At 42.7% G+C, this 20879-nt stretch overlaps 1 protein-coding gene across 3 annotated transcripts in view; it reads right to left on the bottom strand.

Annotated features, from left to right (window-relative positions):
• Positions 1–20879, bottom strand: part of DCLK1 (doublecortin like kinase 1) — a 289553-nt gene that overhangs the window by 117094 nt on the left and 151580 nt on the right. For all 3 annotated transcript variants that reach the window (XM_075265954.1, XM_075265952.1, XM_075265953.1), the window contains exon 5: positions 17114–17230. In XM_075265954.1, the coding sequence (XP_075122055.1) occupies positions 17114–17230 (117 nt within the window). The remainder of the gene's footprint in view (positions 1–17113; positions 17231–20879) is intronic.

Here is a 20879-nt window from a genome sequence, read left to right as displayed (position 1 = left end):
ATTTTCCCCTGGTCCCCACAAGTATCAGGCTTCTACCGTTGCTTTATTTTTTGACATGAAATGAAATATTTCTTTACGACGTGCTATGAATACAGGCTTAACCCATTCTTTCCATTTCTAATACAAGCTTGCTCTTAGGTAGTTCATCTCTGTTTAATCCTCTTCTCTACTGTCTATGTTTGCCAAATAGGTAAACCGTATCACAGGAGCTTTTCGGCAGGGCACCCTAAGCTCCGCCTGTTAAAGGGGTGTCCCAGAATCACACAGGATGGGTGATAAGTGTTTGATTGCTGGAGGTACCTTCACTAGGTACCCCAAGATCAAGAGAACAGAGGTCCTGTGTCCATCTATTGAATGGAGAAATGCAGTTCCATTCACTATCTATGGTACTGAAGGCGATAGTCGAGTACAGAGCTTAGTTATGGAGCAGCAATGCGCATGTTCAACCACCGTTTCTGTATAATTGGTGTTACATAACCCCATCCTCATGATTGTGGGGTTCTTAGTGATCAGACAATTATCACCTATCATGATGATACATTTGGGACAACCCCACAGGATAGGTCACCCATAACTGGTCTGTGGGGATCTGATAGCCAGACCCAGCACAGATCCACGGCAGTCTGCTGAATCAGCTGATCTGTGTAGGGTCTGGGTACTCGACCTCCACAGATCAGATACTAAAGACAAATCACATCCATCAGAAATGGATTTGGGTTCGGAAACCCCCTTTAGGTATGCTATATCGTCCATACTGTCATCTATGGCTTTACATTTTTGCACGTTCTTTGAAAAAATAAGTACTAAACTTCCCCTAATTCTTCCACTTGCACCTATGGCAAATTCATCAGCAATACAGGCCTTCTATTAAAGGGGTTGTCCATGATAAAGACAACCCCTTAAAGATGTGGGGCCTTAGAAGGAAGCACATAACAAAGGCATTCTCATTTCTTTTAGCGCCCCCCTCAGGCCCTGTATGAAACATTTTCCTGGCGTATTTCCTTTAATTCCAGGCAAACTATGCAATCTCTTGGAGTACAAAGACACACACACACACACACACATACAGTGTATCTATCTATACATATAGATACATGGATACATAAAGTGTATATATTAGTATATTCTTTAGCTGTAAGGCTTATTTGCCTATAGACACTATTTAGGTGGTATATGTACAAAGCCATCTATAGACATTTCCTATGTCTGTGGATGATCCTATAATATGGCTTCCTCCCACCTTCACCAGAGCACATGAAGTCCACAGATCAATTGTACATTCATCCATATGGATGCAATCCTGAAATGAACTGCGGGGATGTGTGGGCACTGTATGTTCTGGCAGCTCAGATTTTTTTTATACCATGACATTTACATTGGGAATAAGCGTGAAATCCATCATATCTTATTATTCTTTTCTAACCGACATTCTACATTAAAACAAGTGCCTGGACCTTGATTCCGATTTTGCAGTACAAGATACCAATGAGTAGACGTAGAGGGGAGCTATAGCTGCATGAGTCCGGTTTTCTCCTTTATTCTTTATCTATGGCAGTGTTACCTATACAGTAGATCCCTACGTATTAGTCTGTTACAGAATACATGCAGAAATGTCATTGCTTTTCTGTGGAGTACTCCTTTAAGCTGAATATGCTATTATTACAGGAAGCTGAGATATGTGTATCCTCCCACTGAACAGTCTAAAAGAAAAAAAACTGTGGAAAAGTGATGTAAGTGAGATGTACACAAAGGTGGCATTAAATAGGCGCTATCATTTCAAGAAACTTTGCATAAAGTCGTACAAGTGATTACTGGGATACAACCTGAAGGGGTGCAAAGGGTGAGGTCTGTATTCCGCTCACTGCAGCACTGTTTTTGTTGTTTTATGGTCGCCATGCTGACATGTGAAGCTTTCACTGAAGCTAGTCAGAGCTCTGAGACATTGAGCCAACCAGACTTCTGCCCCATTCCCCAATCATCAGCTGAGGAGGGATATTTAACATCTGTTTAGAACTCTCCATGTGCCTGCTATCAAATAATTCTTACTAGTTAGGTTCCTTATACCAGTACATATCTATTTGTTTGCTGTATTCTTGGAGACTGACATTGGCTTGCTTTCTGGGTATCTGCTTGCTTACTGATTTGGCTTAGACTGTGAACTCTCAGACTTGACCTAGCACATGATTTTTGATTTGGAAATTCTGTGCTCTCCTGGTTTGACCTTGCTTGCTTTGCTGTGTTTCCTGGTCAGATTTCAGCTCCTGATCTACTAACCTGAGTCCTGATCTGGCCAATTCCACCTAGCCTTGTGGCATGCTCTGGTGAAGATGTCAGGGTGACCTTAGACTCTATCAGCCTGGGCAGTGTGAGATCTAGGTAGTTTGTTCTACTGCTTTCTTTTACCTGCCAGTTTCTGCAGTTTTGTGAATTGCTTTAGAAGCAACTCTATAACACCTGTACTACAAAATATACATTATAGTTGGTGGGCCCGTCACAGACTCAGCATCAGGGCTCAAGAGCCTCAAATGAGACCCAGACTTAGGCTGATGCTACAATTAAATAGAAGACTTTCAATCATAACCAAAGCACTTTAGTCATATCAGTATCAGCCAGTACTTCTCCAGTTATGTCCTGCATGGGCCTGGGGATGTTTCTAAGTGAGAAATAAAAGTTATAGAGCAGATTCTCCTTTTCTCACTGTGTGTCATGTATGGCAAATAGTTTCTATCCACAAGTTCAGAGAGGTCTGTAAACTAGAGATATAGCCTGGTAGCCTGGAGAGTGGACAGTAAACAATTCACAATATAAGTCATATAATGAACATATATTGTCACTCCTCATGTACACATAACAGATTATCCTGAAAAGCTGAATGAAACGATAGGTATGCTTTAAAGAGATGCAAAAAAAAAAAATGTTTTTGATGTCAAACACTGAAGCTTCAATGAACAGAGAATTAGCCTTTAGCAGCCATCACTAAGTAAGACCTAAGGCCCATTTATCTCAAACAAATAGCATGATTCATAAGATTTGAAAACCTACTGAAGATACAGGATAATGCCTACATAATCCACTGATACATAAATCCCTTCATTGTTTTTCCAGTGAATTCCTTGTCTGAGTTTCCTGTAGTAACTTACTGGTGTGGCTGTGTAGAGAGGTCTAACCAGTAAAAAACAGCATTATAATAGATAGAGCAGCCCAGTGGCTCAGGGGTCAGCACTGCTGACTGCAATACAGGGGTCCTGGGCCTAAATCTGAGGGCAATATCTACATAGAGTTTGTATGTTGTGCCTGAGTTTGTATCAGCTAGGATTTCACCTGTAACTGTATCCATCTGGACAAAGAAGGGGACTGATTTTGTTCTGACAATCAGCCTTATTCTGTGTTTGACCTATGTCCCCCTTGCTTCACATGGGGTGCTGAGTTGTTTTCTTTTATATATATATTGAAAAAAAAATGGAAAATAACCAATGACTTATCCTTAGAATAGGTTACCAACTGAAGATCAGCGGAGTACCCGGGACACTGCGGATTAGCTGCCACCTCTAATTAAAAGGTCATGTGATGTCACGTTCATTGGTCACATGGCCTGTTTGCGGCTCAGTCCCATTCACAAGAATGGTCAGAGTTACAATAACAAACACAGTTGCTATACAAATGTACAGTGCTGAGCTTGGTAAGTAGTGAAGAGGCCGCAGAGCTCCCCTAAAAAGAGGGAGATTATGCAGGGCAGCAAATTTACGTATAGTAAGGTCCACCCCAGCTCACCCACCCCCACTTTGGCTTCACCCATTGCCATTAATGCCTTTTTGTGCCTTCACAGAATACAACGCTACTACAGTGGCTCTGACATAGTAGGCTCCACAGAATATAGCCAACTCCAGTTGCCCCATAGTAAACAGTCCCCCACAGTATATATAGTCCCCTCCAGGTACCCAGAAAAAACCCTCTCAGCATATCAAACAAAAAAAAATACTCACCTCACCCTGTTCCCCTGCCATTTTCTTTAGTCTTTGTTCCCAGGGGCTTTAGGGAAGGGCAAGTGCAATGTAAATGACGTCCCCTTATCATGCCTACTGCTCCCAGGATACTAGGTGCAGAAACAGGGGCCGAATGGTGATGCGGGGAGCAGGACCCAGAATCCAGGATGGTTGGGAGGTATGGCTGATCGCCCTTGGACCCAGGCATCAGACCCCACCAATCTTCAATTGATTGTAGCAATATGTGCTATCCAATGGTGGTGTCCAATGTCAAGGATCCGATTGTAAAGCGGTGCCCATCAACAAGACAGGAAAAAGTTGTTGCTTCTACAGATAAGTATATGGACCATATATGATGCAGCTTTTATTTAGGCCCGGTTCACATCTGCATTCGGTATTCTGTTTTCTGTTCCCCAAGCGGAATACCAAACACAGATGTGAACCGGGCCTTAGATGTAGGGGGGGGGGGGGGGGCATTATTTAGGCCTTGTTTAACCGTATTTTCCAGTAGGTTGGTCTGTGCTGCCCAATATTTTGGCCAGGGGTTTTCACATACCCTATTCTGGCTCCAGTATTAAAATAAATGTTCGGACAGAATTTCTACAAAAATGTAAAAAACTACCAAATTACAACAATTATTCATCAGGAACTATCAAATGAAGATAAGACTGGTCTTAAGTAAAAAGTCTGGCGAAATGATTGTTTTTATGTTTTAGAAATGATTTGCGCCCAGCTGAAATGAAATCTTTCATTTAGCACACCACTGGTGTACAGCCGAGCATTAAAACCCATTTCTCAATTTAACTCTCTTCAATTTATTCCTATTTTAATCCTTGGGGCATGCGCTGCTTCTAGAATATTCAGAAGACAAATGAGTTTTGTCAAGCTGTGGCCGGCATTATTGACAGCAAGTCTCACGCTGGGTATTTGCTTTCATAGGAAAGGCAATGTGAAAAGCAAGGCAGAAACTCGAAAATCATGGAGCACCTTAAATAGGAGCTGTCACCGTCTCTCCTTAGTAAATAACTATCAGGAATTAGAAAGACCCGAACTACAAACCTATTAACCTTTTATTTTTATAAACTGCGACAGAAGACTTACATTTAGCTGGACTGCATAAGCCCAACATAGTATGTCGGGATGGCCTCCATTGCTGTATCGGGATCATGAGCAACCTTTCATGCCACCTTTGTAGAGTTGGAGTCCATTGGTTTACCTAAGGGTAAGTTCACATGGGGTTTTTTGGTCAGGATTTTGAAGCTGTATCCGCCTCAAAATCCTGACCAAAAAGATGGCTCCCATTGAAATCAATGGGAGCCGGTCAGTCCTTTTTTCCAGGAGCCGTTTGTTCCGGCTCCTGGAAAAAGAAGCGAGATGCTCATTCTTTGATTTGATTGCGTTCAACACCATTCAGCCAGGGCTACTGAGGGAGAAGCTGAACCTTGGTGGAGTGGACCACCACCTGTCCAACTGGATCCTAGACTACCTGACAAACCGCCCTCAGTATGTGAGAGCCCAAGACGGTTTGTCTGACACTGTGATCTGTAGTACGGGGGCACCACAAGGTACAGTTCTTGCCCCATTTCTCTTCACACTGTACACTGCTGACTTTAGGCACAATTCCTCCAGCTGTTACTTACAGAAGTACTCCGATGACTCTGCTATAGTCGGCCTTATCACTGATGGCAACGATAGGGAATACAGAGACTTAAACCGGGATTTTGTTGAATGGTGCCAGCAGAACCAGCTCAGGATTAATGCTGGGAAGACCAAGGAGATGGTGGTGGACTTTAGTAAACGGAGAGGTGCTCCGACCCCGGTGGAGATCCAAGGGACATGTATTGAGATAGTCAGGACCTATAAGTACCTGGGTGTGCTCCTCAATAATAAACTAGACTGGGCTGATCACCTGTAGGCGCTGCACAGTAAGGGCCACAGCAGACTCTACCTGCTCAGGAGGCTGAGGGCCTTCGGAGTCCAGTGGACACTTCTTAGGGCCTTCTTCAACTCTGTGGTTGCCTCAGCCATCTTTTTCGGTGTGGCCTGCTGGGGGAGCAGTATATCAACCAGGGACAGAAATAGACTTGACAGGCTGATCAGGAGGGCCAGCTCTGTCCTGGGGAGCCCCTTGGACCCAGTACAGGTGGTGGGTGACAGAAGGATACTGTCTGTGGTGACCATGCGGGAGAACAAATCCCACCCCATGTATGGAACCCTGATGGGACTTGGCAGCACTGTAAGTGACCGTCTGCTTCATCCCAAGTGTGAGAAGGAGCGCTATCACAGGTCCTTCCTTCCAACCACGACCAGGCTGTATAATCTACATCAGACCAAGCGAAGATCACTCCGCACAGAGAACTAATGATTATGAAGATGACCATGAGGTCTTCCTCTTTCTCTTCCGTTTTTCCTTAGCTGCCATGGACTCCTAGTATATATTCTCTTCTCAGCATATGTGTGTCTACGTCTGTAATATATTACTCTGTATTATCCTGTACCTGTATTACTATGCTGCTGTAAAATGCTGAAATTTCCCTAATGTGGGACTATTAAAGGATTATCTTATCTTATTCTTCAGGCTGATTCGACTCGCGACATTGGCCTGAAGACACTCCCTTCCGACTAGGCCCATTCATTTGGGCCTAATCCAGAGCAGAGTGCGTGACTGGATGCTGGTGCAGTGCACCGGCATCCATTCGCAGCTACCCATATTGTGGTCCAGAACCTGAAGCAGCCTCCGCCTCAGGTTCAGGACCAAAAAAACGCCATGTGAACTTATGCTAACCGATATGGCTGTCAGCTGTTATTTTTGTTGAAAAGTAAGATCCAGTGGTCGTAAGGTACATATAAAAAGTCCTAGTGAATTTTAGTCAGTTCTAGGTCAACATTTGACTCTACATACCCCTTATTTAACCATAATATAAGAGATTTCCCCAAGGGACCATATAGCCATATCCTATACTGTCTCAGTCAGGTGTTTGCGAGAAACTGAAGACATTATCGTCATTACCAATCTTTTAAATTCAACAAAACTTGGAATTATTTGCGAATAGTGGAAAATAGAATTGTCTACAAATTTAAATATGGTTATATTCATTGAAAACTCCTTTAACTTGAGATTTTACATTTTCTTTTTTTTACTCCATGCCTTCCAAATGCCATAACTTTTCTTTTCTTATTTTTCCATTCACAGAACTATATTAGGGCTTAATTTTTGTGGGACAAATCATACTTCATAATGGTATGGTACCAGTTGGCATTCTATACAATGTACTGTACTGGGAAGGTAGCAAAAAATTCTGAAGGGTTGGGCAACACGGTGGCTCAGTGGTTAGCTTTGAAGCACTGGAGTCCTGGGTTCAAATCCTGCCAGGAACAACATATGCAAGGAGTTTGTATATTCTCCCTGTGTTTGCATGTATTTCCTCCCATTCTACAAAGACACACTGATAGGGGAAAAAATGTACATTGTAATCCCTATATGAGGCTCACAATCTACATAAAGAAAAAAAAAAAGATTCTGAATGAAGTGGAATGAAAAAAACCCCCACATTTGCTCAATCTTTTTATGGGCTTTGGTTTTACAGCGTTAACTGTGCAGCCAGAATGACATGATTCCTGTATTCTGTCGGTCACTAGGATTCCAGGGATACCAAATTTATATCATTTTTTTTTTAACGTTTTTAACGTTTTAAAACCTATAAAAAATTCTAATCTTTGCAAAAAATAAAAATGTCATATTCTAACACCTGTAACTTTTTTTTTTTTTTTTTTGCATGTATGGTGATGCATGTCGTTTTTGGAGGACCAGAGGTACTTTTTAATTCTATCCTTTGAGGGAATGTCTATTGTTCTGTTCCCTTTTAATCCAAATTTTTATAGAATGGTGATTTGGCTCTTTTGATTTTTTTCCCTCCACTACGGCATTCATCATATGGGAAATATTTTCATAAGTTTGTAGATTGGACGTACCTAATGTGTGTGTGTGTTTTACATTATTTATTTATTTGCTACGTGTTTTTTTTTTAAGTTTTTTTTTAAAGCTTCTACTTTTAGACTCCCTAGGGATCTTGAACCCCAGCGGGTCTGATCACTAATACAATGCAATGTAATGCATGTAAAAATCACTATCGTAGACTGTAACAGGAGTATTTTTTTTTTAACTGTGACTTTTATTAAATTTTTTTTAAAAATAGAACAAACAACCATATACTAGAATAAACCACTAGAACAACAAAAAACATGTTGAAACAAGCAACAAAGCAATTAAACCATTGGTAGGGCAAAAGGTCAAAAATAAGTGACAGAAACAATGGAGAGAGACAGGGAGACACAGGGCTAGAGACAGGAGACAAGGAGGAAAGGGGGGGGGGTGGAGGGATCAGAGACCACGTATAGAACAGTACACGTCCCAAGGTGCCCAGATGGTCTGAAATTTCTCCACTGTATTATTCAGAGTGGCAATAAGAAACTCCAGGCACTTAACAACTTTGATACAAGCCTGGGATCCATCAATAGTGTCCATGCACTTGGTATGTTCAAGGTGTTAGGAGGATTATTGTCCACGATGGGTGTAAGCACTGGTACAGCTGTTGTTGGGAAAGGGTTAAAGGGGTTTTCTGGCCCCTATTGCATTTATCATACCGGTGACCTATCCAGAGGCTAGGCCATTGGTATATGATTTATGCAGGTCTTATACCTGGACCCACAAAGATCAGCTGTAAACAGCTAATGTGATAAATACACATTTGCAGCTTGAACTTTACCTTTATAATAGCTTTTCAATGGCTTATGTTCAAGTTGTCGGAGTCAAGTTAAGCTTTGCTCCATCGGTACAAGTACTATATCCAACACACTGTGGTATAAACCATAGAGAATAAAACAATGTGCTTACAGACTATGTTCCATAAGTGTGTTGCATTTCTTCCTCTATGTAGGCCACAACCTAGCGATGACAACAACCATTGTATGCCAAGAACAGCTAAAGGGATTAATTCTATGGCTTAGAACCTATTATACAAAACAATATAATAGCATGGTAGGAGTATTATTACTTTCATAAGAATATCCGGATTGCTGGAGCTGACGTCAGCTGTGTAGGCAGCACAAAGCTCCCTGTTTGTAAAGACAATTCATTCGAACCAACCTCGCTGTCCCCAAAGTTTCCTATAGACAGAGTTCCATCCTCCTTACCTAACTTCATTACGTTCACCACCGGTAACAATAAATGGTTAAATGACCTGGCTCAGGAAGATGTTCCGTACAGTTGACTTTACTGCTTAGTATTCAATTACGTAAACTCCCACACATGGCACCCATTATCCCTGCATAGTAAATAATGGAGTGCTCAGCACATTGAGTAGCTCTAGAATGAAGAGTACACGTGGGTGTCATATACGCCGATGTTCCAGACTGGAGATTGTCACACATGGCTATAGCCCACTTATAAGCCTAATGACACAGTCCAGGACTAGATGTGACTAATACACGGACCTTGGCTGCAACGTACAAGTAACTGCTCCAGATATTGGAGCTCTGAGTATTCTTGTTAAAGGTTATATAATATCTGGAATAAATAGATAATTTATTAGGATATACAACACATTCCTTACTCCATTCCCTCTCTTCTTGCCTTCTCCTTCTAGAGGTCATTTATATAAATTGCATTTCTTGTGTTTTTGAAAATTGCTAATATATAAATAACATAACCATCTATTTTTGCTATTTTTGTTACTGTATATTATGTTTTACATGTTAGTTTTAAACCTGCTATCATTATTTACTGTAACATATACAATATGCTGTTGAGGAATTAGAACCTTATGTGCATTTAGTCCAATAAACTTGATAGACAATTGAATATGGATTATTTTTAGATGTTTTTTATGTAGCATAATAATCCAATTTAGACCTATGAAGGCTACAAATTCTTTGTTAGTGGGTATCTCTACTTTTAGGGGCGCTTCCCCTTCTGCGGAGGTGGCTGTGAGCAGGAGCCAGGATCAGTAAGTGAGGACGTAGGCTGGAGGGCCAGAAGAGGTGAGGGAGCGTAAAAACACTATAAGGGTGAATTCACACTGAGTAAACGCTAGCTTATTCTGAACGTAAAACACGTTCAGAATAAGCGGCGTCTAAAGCAGCTCCATTCATTTCTATGGGAGCGGGGATATGAGCGCTCCCCATAGAAATGAATGGGCTGCTTCTTTCACTCCGTGCAGTCCCATTGAAGTGAATGGGGAGTGCCGGCGTGTACGCTCCGGCATGAGCAGAGCTTGCCGTATACGCCGGCACTCCCCATTCACTTCAATGGGACTGCACGGAGTGAAAGAAGCAGCCCATTCATTTCTATGGGGAGCGCTCGTATCCCCGCTCCCATAGAAATGAATGGAGCTGCTTTAGACGCCGCTTATTCTGAACGTGTTTTACGTTCAGAATAAGCTAGCGTTTACTCAGTGTGAATGCACCCTAAGGGTGCATTCACACTGAGTAAACGCTAGCTTATTTTGTAAAGTAAAATTACACTTGTAAATTTTGCTATCCCATTGACTTCAATGATATTTTTTTACAAGTGTAAAAATACGCCTGTAAAAAATACGCCTGTAAAAAATACGCCTGTAAAAATACGCCTGTAAAATGTCATTGAAGTCAATGGGATAGCAAAATTTACAAGTGTAATTTTACTCTACAAAATAAGCTAGCGTTTACTCAGTGTGAATGCACCCTTAGGGTGCATTCACACGGAGTAAAATGGAGTGTAATTTGGAGCGTTTACGGAGCGTTTACGGAGCGTTTACGTATACGCTCCGTAAACGCTCCAAATTACACTCCATTTTACTCTGTGTGAATGCACCCTTACTTATTTCTCCTGGATCCAGAAGGCTTCAGGCCTACTTGGTGACGACCCAGACATCTTTATGCATTGTGACGCAAGCCCCTGCTCACGTGACGTCCTCTACATCATTGAAGATGGCCGACATCTGCGGGGAGCGCACCGGAGCCAGAGAGAGGTAAGTAACAGTGTTTTTTATGTTTGCATCCTCCCCTGAGTCTCTGGGGTCAAATGTTTGCCTAGGGGCCCCTCTGTTCCTAGTTACACCACTGCATGTAATTAGAGGTGAGCAAACAGTGTTCGGATCAGCCGATCCGAACAGCATGCTCCCATAGAAATGAATGGAAGCACCTGGCACGCAGACTTTGCCAGCAGCCAGCCGCTAAACCCCCCGCGTACCGGCCGCTTCCATTCATTTCTATGGGAGCGTGCTGTTCGGAATGGCTGTTCCGAACAGTGTTCGCTCATCTCTACTAGAGATGAGCGACTACTGTTCGGATCAACTGATCCGAACAGCACGCTCACATAGAAATGAATGGACGTAGCCGGTACGCGGGGGGTTAAGCGCACCGGCTACGTCCAAGTGGAAGTACCAGGTGCATCCATTCATTTCTATGGAGCGTGCTGTTCAGATCGGCTGATCCGAACAGTACTCGCTCATCTTTAATCTCTACATGTAATACATACTGGATGGGAGGTAAGTGTTTTCAGGATGGCACTGTCTTTACTAGTATTTTGTTACTTACCTATCCAGGGTCCATTGTCACGTCTCTGCAGATAAGTCTGTTCCCAGCCATGTCTGGCGTGTGGTTTCTATACAACCAGCAGTACCGATTTCCCCTCTTTCTGTCTAGTACCTCCATCCAATCTCTTCAACTAATTGATTTCGGGTTGCTAAAGCAACTGGTGCTAGAAAATAATGTGGTCCAGGTGGCCTGCTAAAAGAGTTAGTCTCTTCACCCCCCAGGTACAAAGAGATACTAAGGGAAAGATGATTTCCTCGTTGAGCTGAAAACCTTGTTAAGTAAAGTCAGTCAGGAGATGGGAGGAATCCCTGCTTAACTTTAGAGATAAATGTGCAATAAGAGCTTGTAAGGGTGATTGTTCTATAGACCTCATATCTACAACCCTTACTGTTGGCTTAGTTCAGACAGGACATCCGTTTTGGATGTGCGCCCTGCAGCCAGATAATTCCAGACACTTTTGTGGACAAGAGAAAGAGTTAGAACACACTGGATAAAAGGAAGACTTCTGCAAGAAAAGTCACCGATTGACCCAGGGAGTACCATCATCTAACCCTTAGCTCCAGCCAAAGCAGAGATCCCAAAATGACTGTACCTCCGATTTCTGGATGAAGTTTTGCCGTTTTCTTATTTCAGTAAAAACTGTGAATTGCTGTTTCCACATTATGTCTCCTGAGTTTTAATCCTACTCCCACCATCATGGGCACTCCAACCAATTTTAGGCTCAGGGAGGATGGTACAACCATCATCACACACCCTGCAGGTCCCCTCTAAACTGCACCTGCCCTGAGGAGTGATGCAGGGTCCAATAGAGATACATGCCATTGTGATTACAACTACTATTACTCTCAACCTCCAGCCCTTCCTCCGACCAGGCTTCTGCAAGTTCAGATTCTTGTATGGGAGATGAAGAGTAAAAACTAGGAAATCCCCTATGTTACACACCTTGTTTTAGCCTGCGCCAAGCAGACTGAAGTATAGAGGGTCAGCTTCTATTACTAGCACAACTGTACTACATCATCCACAGTAAGGTGTGTTTCACTAAAATATCAGTACAGTTGCATTCCTATAGTCATTTCTCCCTTTGCAGCCCTTAAGGGATCTCTTCTATTCTGTATGGAGGAGTGTGATTCCCCCCTCCCTCCTCCTGCAGAGCTTGCCATGTGTTTCCCCCTATCTCCGAACAGATACATAGTCTGTGTGATTAACTTCTTACCCAGCAGACTGCTCTGTGTCTGCTCTGATTCAGAGCAATCTTTGTGATCTTCCTTCCCTGAAGACTTGAATGTGTTTTCCCCACAACACATTCAGACTTCCCTTTACAACCTCCTACTTAAAGGGATTCTATCATTAAAATCAAATTTTTTCTCGATCACACGTAGGAATAGCCTTAAAGTCTATTATTCTCCTACCTTTAGATGTCTTCTCTGCGCCACTGTTTGGTCAAAATCCCAATTTTTGTCTGTATGCAAATGAGTTCTCTTGCAGCACTGGAGGCGGTACACAGCGCTCAAACAGCACTGGGGGTGTCCCCAATGCTGTGAAAGATCTCTCCAGCAACGTCTTTATCTTCTTCAAGAACACTCTCTTCCTGTGTCTTCTTCCGTCCTAGGTTTCACTCTTCTAGGCCTCGGGCAGAGCAGATTGCGCATGCCCGCAGCTACAAGAAAAATGGCTGATTACACAGTAGGCTGTTTATGCGGCCATTTTCTTGTGGCTGTTTACACAGTAAGCTGTGTAAGCGTCCATTTTCTTGTGGCCTGTGGGCATGCGCAGTCTGCTCTGCCGAAGGCCCGATGGCTGAGCCGACTGACCATGCGTAGAAGTTTGAACCCAGCTCCGGAAGAAGAAACGCAGAGAGGCCATTCCTGAAGAAGATGGAGGCAGTGCAGGAGATTTCTCTAGCAGCACTGGGGACAACCCCAGTGCTGCAAGATCTCATTTGCATACAGATGAAAACCGGGATTTCTACCAAACGGGCGTGCGGAGAAGACATCGAAAAGTAGGAGAAGAATAGCCTTTCTTAAGGCTATTCCTATCTGTGATCGAGAAAAAATTTGATTTTAATGATAGAATCCCTGTAACTAAACATTCAAAAGGGGTTATCCAGCTTCCAAAAATGATCTGCAATACATCCACACCAGTGCTAAATCCTCACTGTTCACTTGTGCACCTTTTGCTTGGCTTTATTTTATTTGAGACTCCTCATATCACTGGTATTTACATGCTTGAATCTGTGAGAAAGCTGGGTCTGAGGGAGACCCAGCTTGCTCACACTGGGCCCTACATTATGCTTCAAAATGTGTTGGTAGTCTTCAGACTTCATAATGCCATGGACACGGTCAAGCAGTCCAGTGCCAGAGGCAGCAAAGCAACCCCAAAATATCAAGGAACCTCCACCATGTTTGACTGTAGGGACCGTGTTCTTTTCTTTGAAGGCCTCTTTTTTTTCCTGTAAACTCTATGTTGATGCCTTTTCCTACTTTTGTCTCATCTGACCAGAGAACATTCTTTTTGGCTTTCTCAGGTAAGTTTTAGCAAACTCCAGCCTGGCTTTTTTATGTCTCTGGGTAAGAAGTGGGGTCTTCCTGGGTCTCCTACCATACAGTCCCTTTTCATTCAGACGCTGACGGATAGTAGGGGTTGACACTGTTGTACCCTCGGACTGCAGGGCAGCTTGAACTTGTTTGGATGTTAGTTGAGGTTCTTTATCCACCATCTGCACAATCTTGGGTTGAAATCTCTCGTCAATTTTTCTTTTCCTTCCACATCTAGGGAGGTTAGCCACAGTGCATTGGGCTTTAAACTTCTTGATGACACTGCACACAGTAGACACAGGAACATTCAGGTCTTTGGAGATGGACTTGTAGCCTTGAGATTGCTCATGCTTCCTCACAATTTTGCTTCTCAAGTCCTCAGACAGTTCTTTGGTCTTCTTTCTTTTCTCCATGCTCAATGTGGTACACTCAAGGACACAGGACAGAGGTTGAGTCAACTTTAATCCATTTCAACTGGCTGCAAGTGTGATTTAGTTATTGCCACCACCTGTTAGGTGCCTCAGGTAAGTAACAGGTGCTGTTAATTACACAAATGTTTTCTATATATCTTTGACTTGGTCCTTGCAACACCACAATTCTCTTCTTTTTCAGCCACTCCATTGTAGATTTGCTGTTGCGCGTGCGATCATTATCCTGTTGCATGACCAAGTTTCCACCAATCTGCAGCTGTTGGATAGATGTCTTCACATCTTAACTCTAGAATACTTTGGTATAGAGAGGAGATAAGGGTCAAGCCAATTACTGCTAGGTGTCCAAGTTCTGTGGCTACAGAACAAGCCCATATCACCACCCCTCTACCACTATGCTTGAAGTTGGTATGAGGTGTTAATATGTGCTAATATGCTGCTTTTGGTTTATACCAAACATCTCCACTTTGCTCTTGTTTCAGAAGTCTTGTGGTTTGTTAAATGTAACTTTGCAAACAGGCTGTGCTGCCATGTTCTTTTTAGAAAGAAGAGGCTTTTCTTGGCAGCTCTTCCAAACGTGGCAGAACCTGATTGCTACTTACCCCAATAATTCCTATGGAAGCAATAAGGGTGTACGTAATTTTTAACAAACTATTTCTGCATTTTAACTTATTTTTCGTCAAATAGGTAATGTAATATGTAAATGTTCATGTGTTGTATTTACCTAATTTTAAGAGCTTATATGGGCCAGATGTTTGGGGCGGGGGGGGGGAGGGGGTGGTGGTGGTGGTGGGGTTAACGTCCTGATACATAACACCGTAGAATTAAAAGAGGGTGTACTTAGTTTTTCCTCATGACCATATACTTAGAGTGTGCTTGGTATATAAAGAACTAGCCAAGTAAGCCAAAAACAACTCGACAACTTATATAGACCCAGAGTGTGACTTGAATGTTCCTCAATATCAGAATAGTAAAGCTATAGTGGTAACTATCTATAGTTTAGTGAGAGGCCCCCGTTAAATCAGAGTTGTGTCCTTGTGTTCGGATTCCGACTATCCTCGCATCTTCTATGATGACTAAAGAAGGGTATGTTGAGTCACACGTATAGATTCATCCGGGTTTTCTGATATGAATTATCAGACACACTAGATGTTATTATTGTCTAGGTCACGGACATTGCACATCTAGTAAGCTCAGTTATTCATCCATTCATTGTGGTCCTGCTGAATGATTCATCATCAAATACAACGCCAAACAAAGCAAGTAGAGGGTTACATCTAAGGCAGCGTTCACATCATGATCATGTTTTAACCAAAGGCATTAAAGAAAGTGTCTTAGTAGTTGTGTTACTGTGCTTATATACAAACAAATCTAAGTGTCTTTGAGAAGAACAAGACCTTATCTTGACCAGATTTTCCATGACACTTTTTCAGTTCCACCATATATTATGAGAAGACCACTTCCCCACTTAAAAGTTCCCTTTTCGGTACAATCTTGGGTGTTCATCTTATGAGGATTCACTGGGTATATTGTGAGAAAGTGACAGGCAGAGTGCTGGAGTCCCGGTATATCTTTCCCAGATTTCTAACTTATGCGTGGGCCAGGGAGGGTCTTGAATAGGCCTCAGCCTCAGGCGTGGGTCATAGGTTCGTTACTGGGCCATAAAAGGTTGCATTTCAGGGCAGATCCTGGGAGGTAGAGGAGGTACCTGGGTCTGTCCTGACACTGTGAGTCTAGTATTGCGCCATTTTTGTTGATTTGTGCGGCTGGTAATAAGCCACCCGTACAGTCAGTACTTATTGTTTAGTTAGTGCTCAGACGAGCAGGGTTTTGTTGCTAATTTTTTGCCTGAAGATAAAGCTGTATTTTATTTTGCTTATTTTTGTGCTGGTTTTTTTTTTTTCTAAATAAACCTGTTTGCGTCAGATTTTGTGTCCCTGTCTCTGACTGGTTGGGTCTGTACTATTGCTATTACCGAGCTACCTTCCCCACAATATACAAGCTAAGTGTGAGTATACATGAGGTGTGATACAGTCCATAAAGATAATGCAAGAATTGTGGTCAGATCAAGGTTTGTGGGGCAAGGGAATTGCTTCTAAATCTCCTAAAATCTGTCCCAGCCAAAAAATATAACCCAATGTGACATATTAAGTACCGTATTTTCCGGCGTATAAGACGACCCTCAACTTTTCCAATTAAAATATAGAGTTTGGGATATACTCGCCATATAAGACTACTTCTTCTGTGGGGTACCTCTTCTTAATGCACATTTACCCCTTGGCATACTCTTTAATGCTTTTTTATTTGCTTTCCAGTCCTGAACAATCTGTTCTGTAAAGGAGGGTTCACACTACTGCCACTGTCCGCCCAGGGTTTCCATCCTAAACCCCGGAGAAACTGAACAGGCGGTGGCTTGCCAGCATTCGGCTTTACAACCCATTCATTAAAAGCTCACTAATAGCAAAAATGCCTAAAGCAGGGAGAATATTCTATTCCAAAAGTGAATGACATATTTTAGAGCAAAAATGTACAGTATGATGGCGAACAACTGAATACGAATTGCCAGAATACCCAGACTTATGGAGGCGCCTACCTGAACTGGTTGATGCAGGGGACTTGCTGCGCCGCGAAGGTCCTGGGCTCTTGGTTGTACTCCTGCGTGGTATATTAGGAAGCTTGGTGTAAGAAGTAGATTTCACAACCCGACATTCTGAAAGAGAAGAATTGATTTTAAAATGTATCCGATGACTTTCGAATGGATCATAAAAAAGGTTATGACAGCGAGCTTGTCTCATCTTAAGTAAAAGGCCACATGTCATGCACTAAAGGGAAGATAAAAGATAGAGTCCTGGTTAGGCATAAGAAAGTAAACATGATATTTTGGAAGTTCAGAGACCACTAGTAGGCATTTGTTATAATTTTACTAACTGGGAATAATGAAGTAAAACTCTTTGCTGTACACAACGGATGATGGTTTTGCTTATAGCACATAAAGAAAATTTGGTTTAATGCATTGTATTAGTACTATCAGTACTTAGTATTATAAAAATAGATTCCAACGAGTTGTTTGAAAAGCCAATCGCTGGTGTGCATTTGGCGCATTTTCACTGTGTATCTGTTCTTTTAGACAGAGACAACAGTCAGACTCAAGGCGGGTTCACACCTGTGCCCAGTCTCCGCTTTGCAGGTTTCCGTCTTCTGCACGGGTAACTGAACAGGAGATGGAAATCGGCAGTCAGTTTTCAAATTCATTCATTTGAATGGGTTTGCAAAGTGTCCACCTATGAGCGCCCGTGAGCGTCTTCTGCTCTCCACGGCGAAACCGTTTTTTTTTAACTGGATACAAAGTCGGATATGCAGGACTTTGTGTCCGGTACAAAAAAAAAAAAAAAAAAAGTTCTCACAGACTGCCGGGTTTCCATCTCCTGTCCAGTTTCTTGGGCAGAAGACGGAAACACATAAAGCAGAGACTGGGCGCTGTTGTGAACCCGCCCTCACAGCACTTTTGCTCCGTCCAACAAATAAAGCTATACGATGCACAGCAACATATCCGTCGTTTTAACATTGAGCTCTATGGAAAGTGGACACAAACGGATTACCAATGGATAGTAATCCGTTTGTGTCCATTTTGCAATCCATTTTCCCTCTTCAATCTTCTCTGTGCATGTTCAGAATGAAGGCAAGGGGGGGATCTCCTCCAAAAAAAGGGTCTGCCAAACGTGGACACAGACACCTTTTTGATGGATATCCATAAATATCCACTCACGTCTCCCCGCGCTGTACCCGCCCACACGCTCCTAAGCCACAACAAGCCCCGCCTTCTCCCAGCATCAGTCACACTAGCCTGGGAGGCGGGGTTACGCACAGCACTCTGCCGGCGTGTGAAGAGAGAGAGGAGAGAACAACGGCCTGGAGCTCTGGCAGCGGTTCTGTGCAGGTAAGTGGGGGGGACTAAGTAGCCGGCGGATTTTTTAATCACTACACAATGTGGAGGCTTCAATTGTTGGACTCCACACTGTGTAGTGAACAGGATCATTTTTAAAATCCGATCTTTGATCATTAAAAAAAATCCCATTGACTTACATTAGGATCGGAATCGGGATCGGGTTCGAATGGAAAATGATCGGAAATCGGATTTTAAAATCGATCCTGAAATCTCAAGATCAGCTCAACCCTAGTAATCATGGTTCAGCAAGTTACCAGATTCAAGTTAAAAATGGCTACATCTGTAAACAAACAGTTACTCTCCTCTCTCCAATCCCCCCTGCCACTATGGCTCAGGAGATGTCCGTTCCCCATCATTTTTACTTCCTGAAATTTCAACATACACAAACAGGAACGGTGGGGGATGTCTGCCTAGTCAATCACTGGCATAGCATGTTACCAGTGCTGCCAGTGATTGGCTGAGCAGTCATTTTTGGACATTTACCGTGTTTTAAGAGAATTGGGCAGTATCAAAACCGGAGTGACAGAAAGTCACAGACTATAGGAAACCCTGCAATATATCTTATTGAAGAAACAGGTTTCCTTCCCCATATGCTTTTTTTTGTTCCCTTAGACTCTTAGGCTGCCTTCACACGGAGTAATGCCGGCTGCCATTCACAGCCGTACATGCGAGCGCGGAAAGCTCCCGAACCCTTCCCATTCACTTCAATGAAGCCAGCGTTACGAGCGTTCCCATTGAAGTGAATGGGAAGTGTTCGGGAGCTTTTCACAGCGCTTGCGTGTACGGCTGTGAATGGCAGCCGGCGTTACTCCGTGTGAATAGAAATATCAACCTATAGAAATAATATATTAATAATAATATGAATTGAAAAATACTGTATAAGCTGTGAAATAAAATGTGTCTCGGCACATAAAACCGTTAGGGAACACATGAAATAATTGCAAAATTATCTTGATTGCATTTTTATCTGATGATGGTTTTTATATTCTTTTGTCAATATCTGCAATCAAGTAAATCATAGTCCGGAGAATCTGCCCAATGCAGACTGTGATATTACTCCCTACAGAATAAATTAGCATAAATTAATCAGAACATCTCAACTACAAAGTTATTTAATTATGAAATATTTTAATCTAATTCTGTAACCATGTCAATGTGAGAAAACATATCAGTACTGTCCTCATTTTACTCAAAGAGCACATCAGGATATGTCTTTCAAAAAACTTTGCATTATATATAGCAGATTTAGCAGGTTTGATAAGATGCAAATAAGTTAGAGCCTTCAAACTTCAAACAAGAGCAGGATTTATTAACAGATGCATAAATCTTACAAACCAAAAAGTTATGTTGCTCAGTTAAATTTTAATAAATTTTAAACATAAAAGTGCGGGTCAATTATTATTCAACCCCTAGGTTTAATATTTTGTGGAATAACCCTTGTTTGCAATTACAGCTAATAATCGTCTTTTATAAGACCTCATCAGGCCGGCACAGGTCTCTGGAGTTATCTTGGCCCACTCCTCCATGCAGATCTTCTCCAAGTTATCTAGGTTCTTTGGGTGTCTCATGTGGACTTTAATCTTGAGCTCCTTCCACAAGTTTTCAATTGGGTTACGGTCAGGAGACTGACTAGGCCACTGCAACACCTTGATTTTTTCCCTCTTGAACCAGGCCTTGGTTTTCTTGGCTGTGTGCTTTGGGTCATTGTCTTGTTGGAAGATGAAATGACGACCCATCTTAAGATCCTTGATGGAGGAGCGGAGGTTCTTGGCCAAAATCTCCAGGTAGGCCGTGCTATCCATCTTCCCATGGATGCGGACCAGATGGCCAGGCCCCTTGGCTGAGAAGCAGCCCCACAGCATGATGCTGCCACCACTATGCTTGACTGTAGGGATGGTATTCTTGGGGTCGTATGCAGTGCCATCCAGTCTCCAAACGTCACGTGTGTGGTTGGCACCAAAGATCTCGATCTTGGTCTCATCAGACCAGAAAACCTTGAACCAGTCTGTCTCAGAGTCCTCCAAGTGATCATGAGCAAACTGTAGACGAGCCTTGACATGACGCTTTGAAAGTAAAGGTACCTTACGGGCTCGTCTGGAACGGAGACCATTGCGGTGGAGTACGTTACTTATGGTATTGACTGAAACCAATGTCCCCACTGCCCTGAGATCTTCCCGGAGCTCCTTCCTTGTTGTCCTTGGGTTAGCCTTGACTCTTCGGACAAGCGTGGCCTCGGCACGGGAGGAAACTTTCAAAGGCTGTCCAGGCCGTGGAAGGCTAACAGTAGTTCCATAAGCCTTCCACTTCCGGATGATGCTCCCAACAGTGGAGACAGGTAGGCCCAACTCCTTGGAAAGGGTTTTGTACCCCTTGCCAGCCTTGTGACCCTCCATGATCTTGTCTCTGATGGCCT

The sequence above is a fragment of the Leptodactylus fuscus genome, chromosome 2 (genome assembly GCF_031893055.1).
Source record: "Leptodactylus fuscus isolate aLepFus1 chromosome 2, aLepFus1.hap2, whole genome shotgun sequence".
Classification (NCBI taxonomy): Eukaryota; Metazoa; Chordata; class Amphibia; order Anura; family Leptodactylidae; genus Leptodactylus; species Leptodactylus fuscus.
Note: the sequence above shows the minus strand (reverse complement) of the source record. Positions and strands in the feature narration are given on the sequence as shown.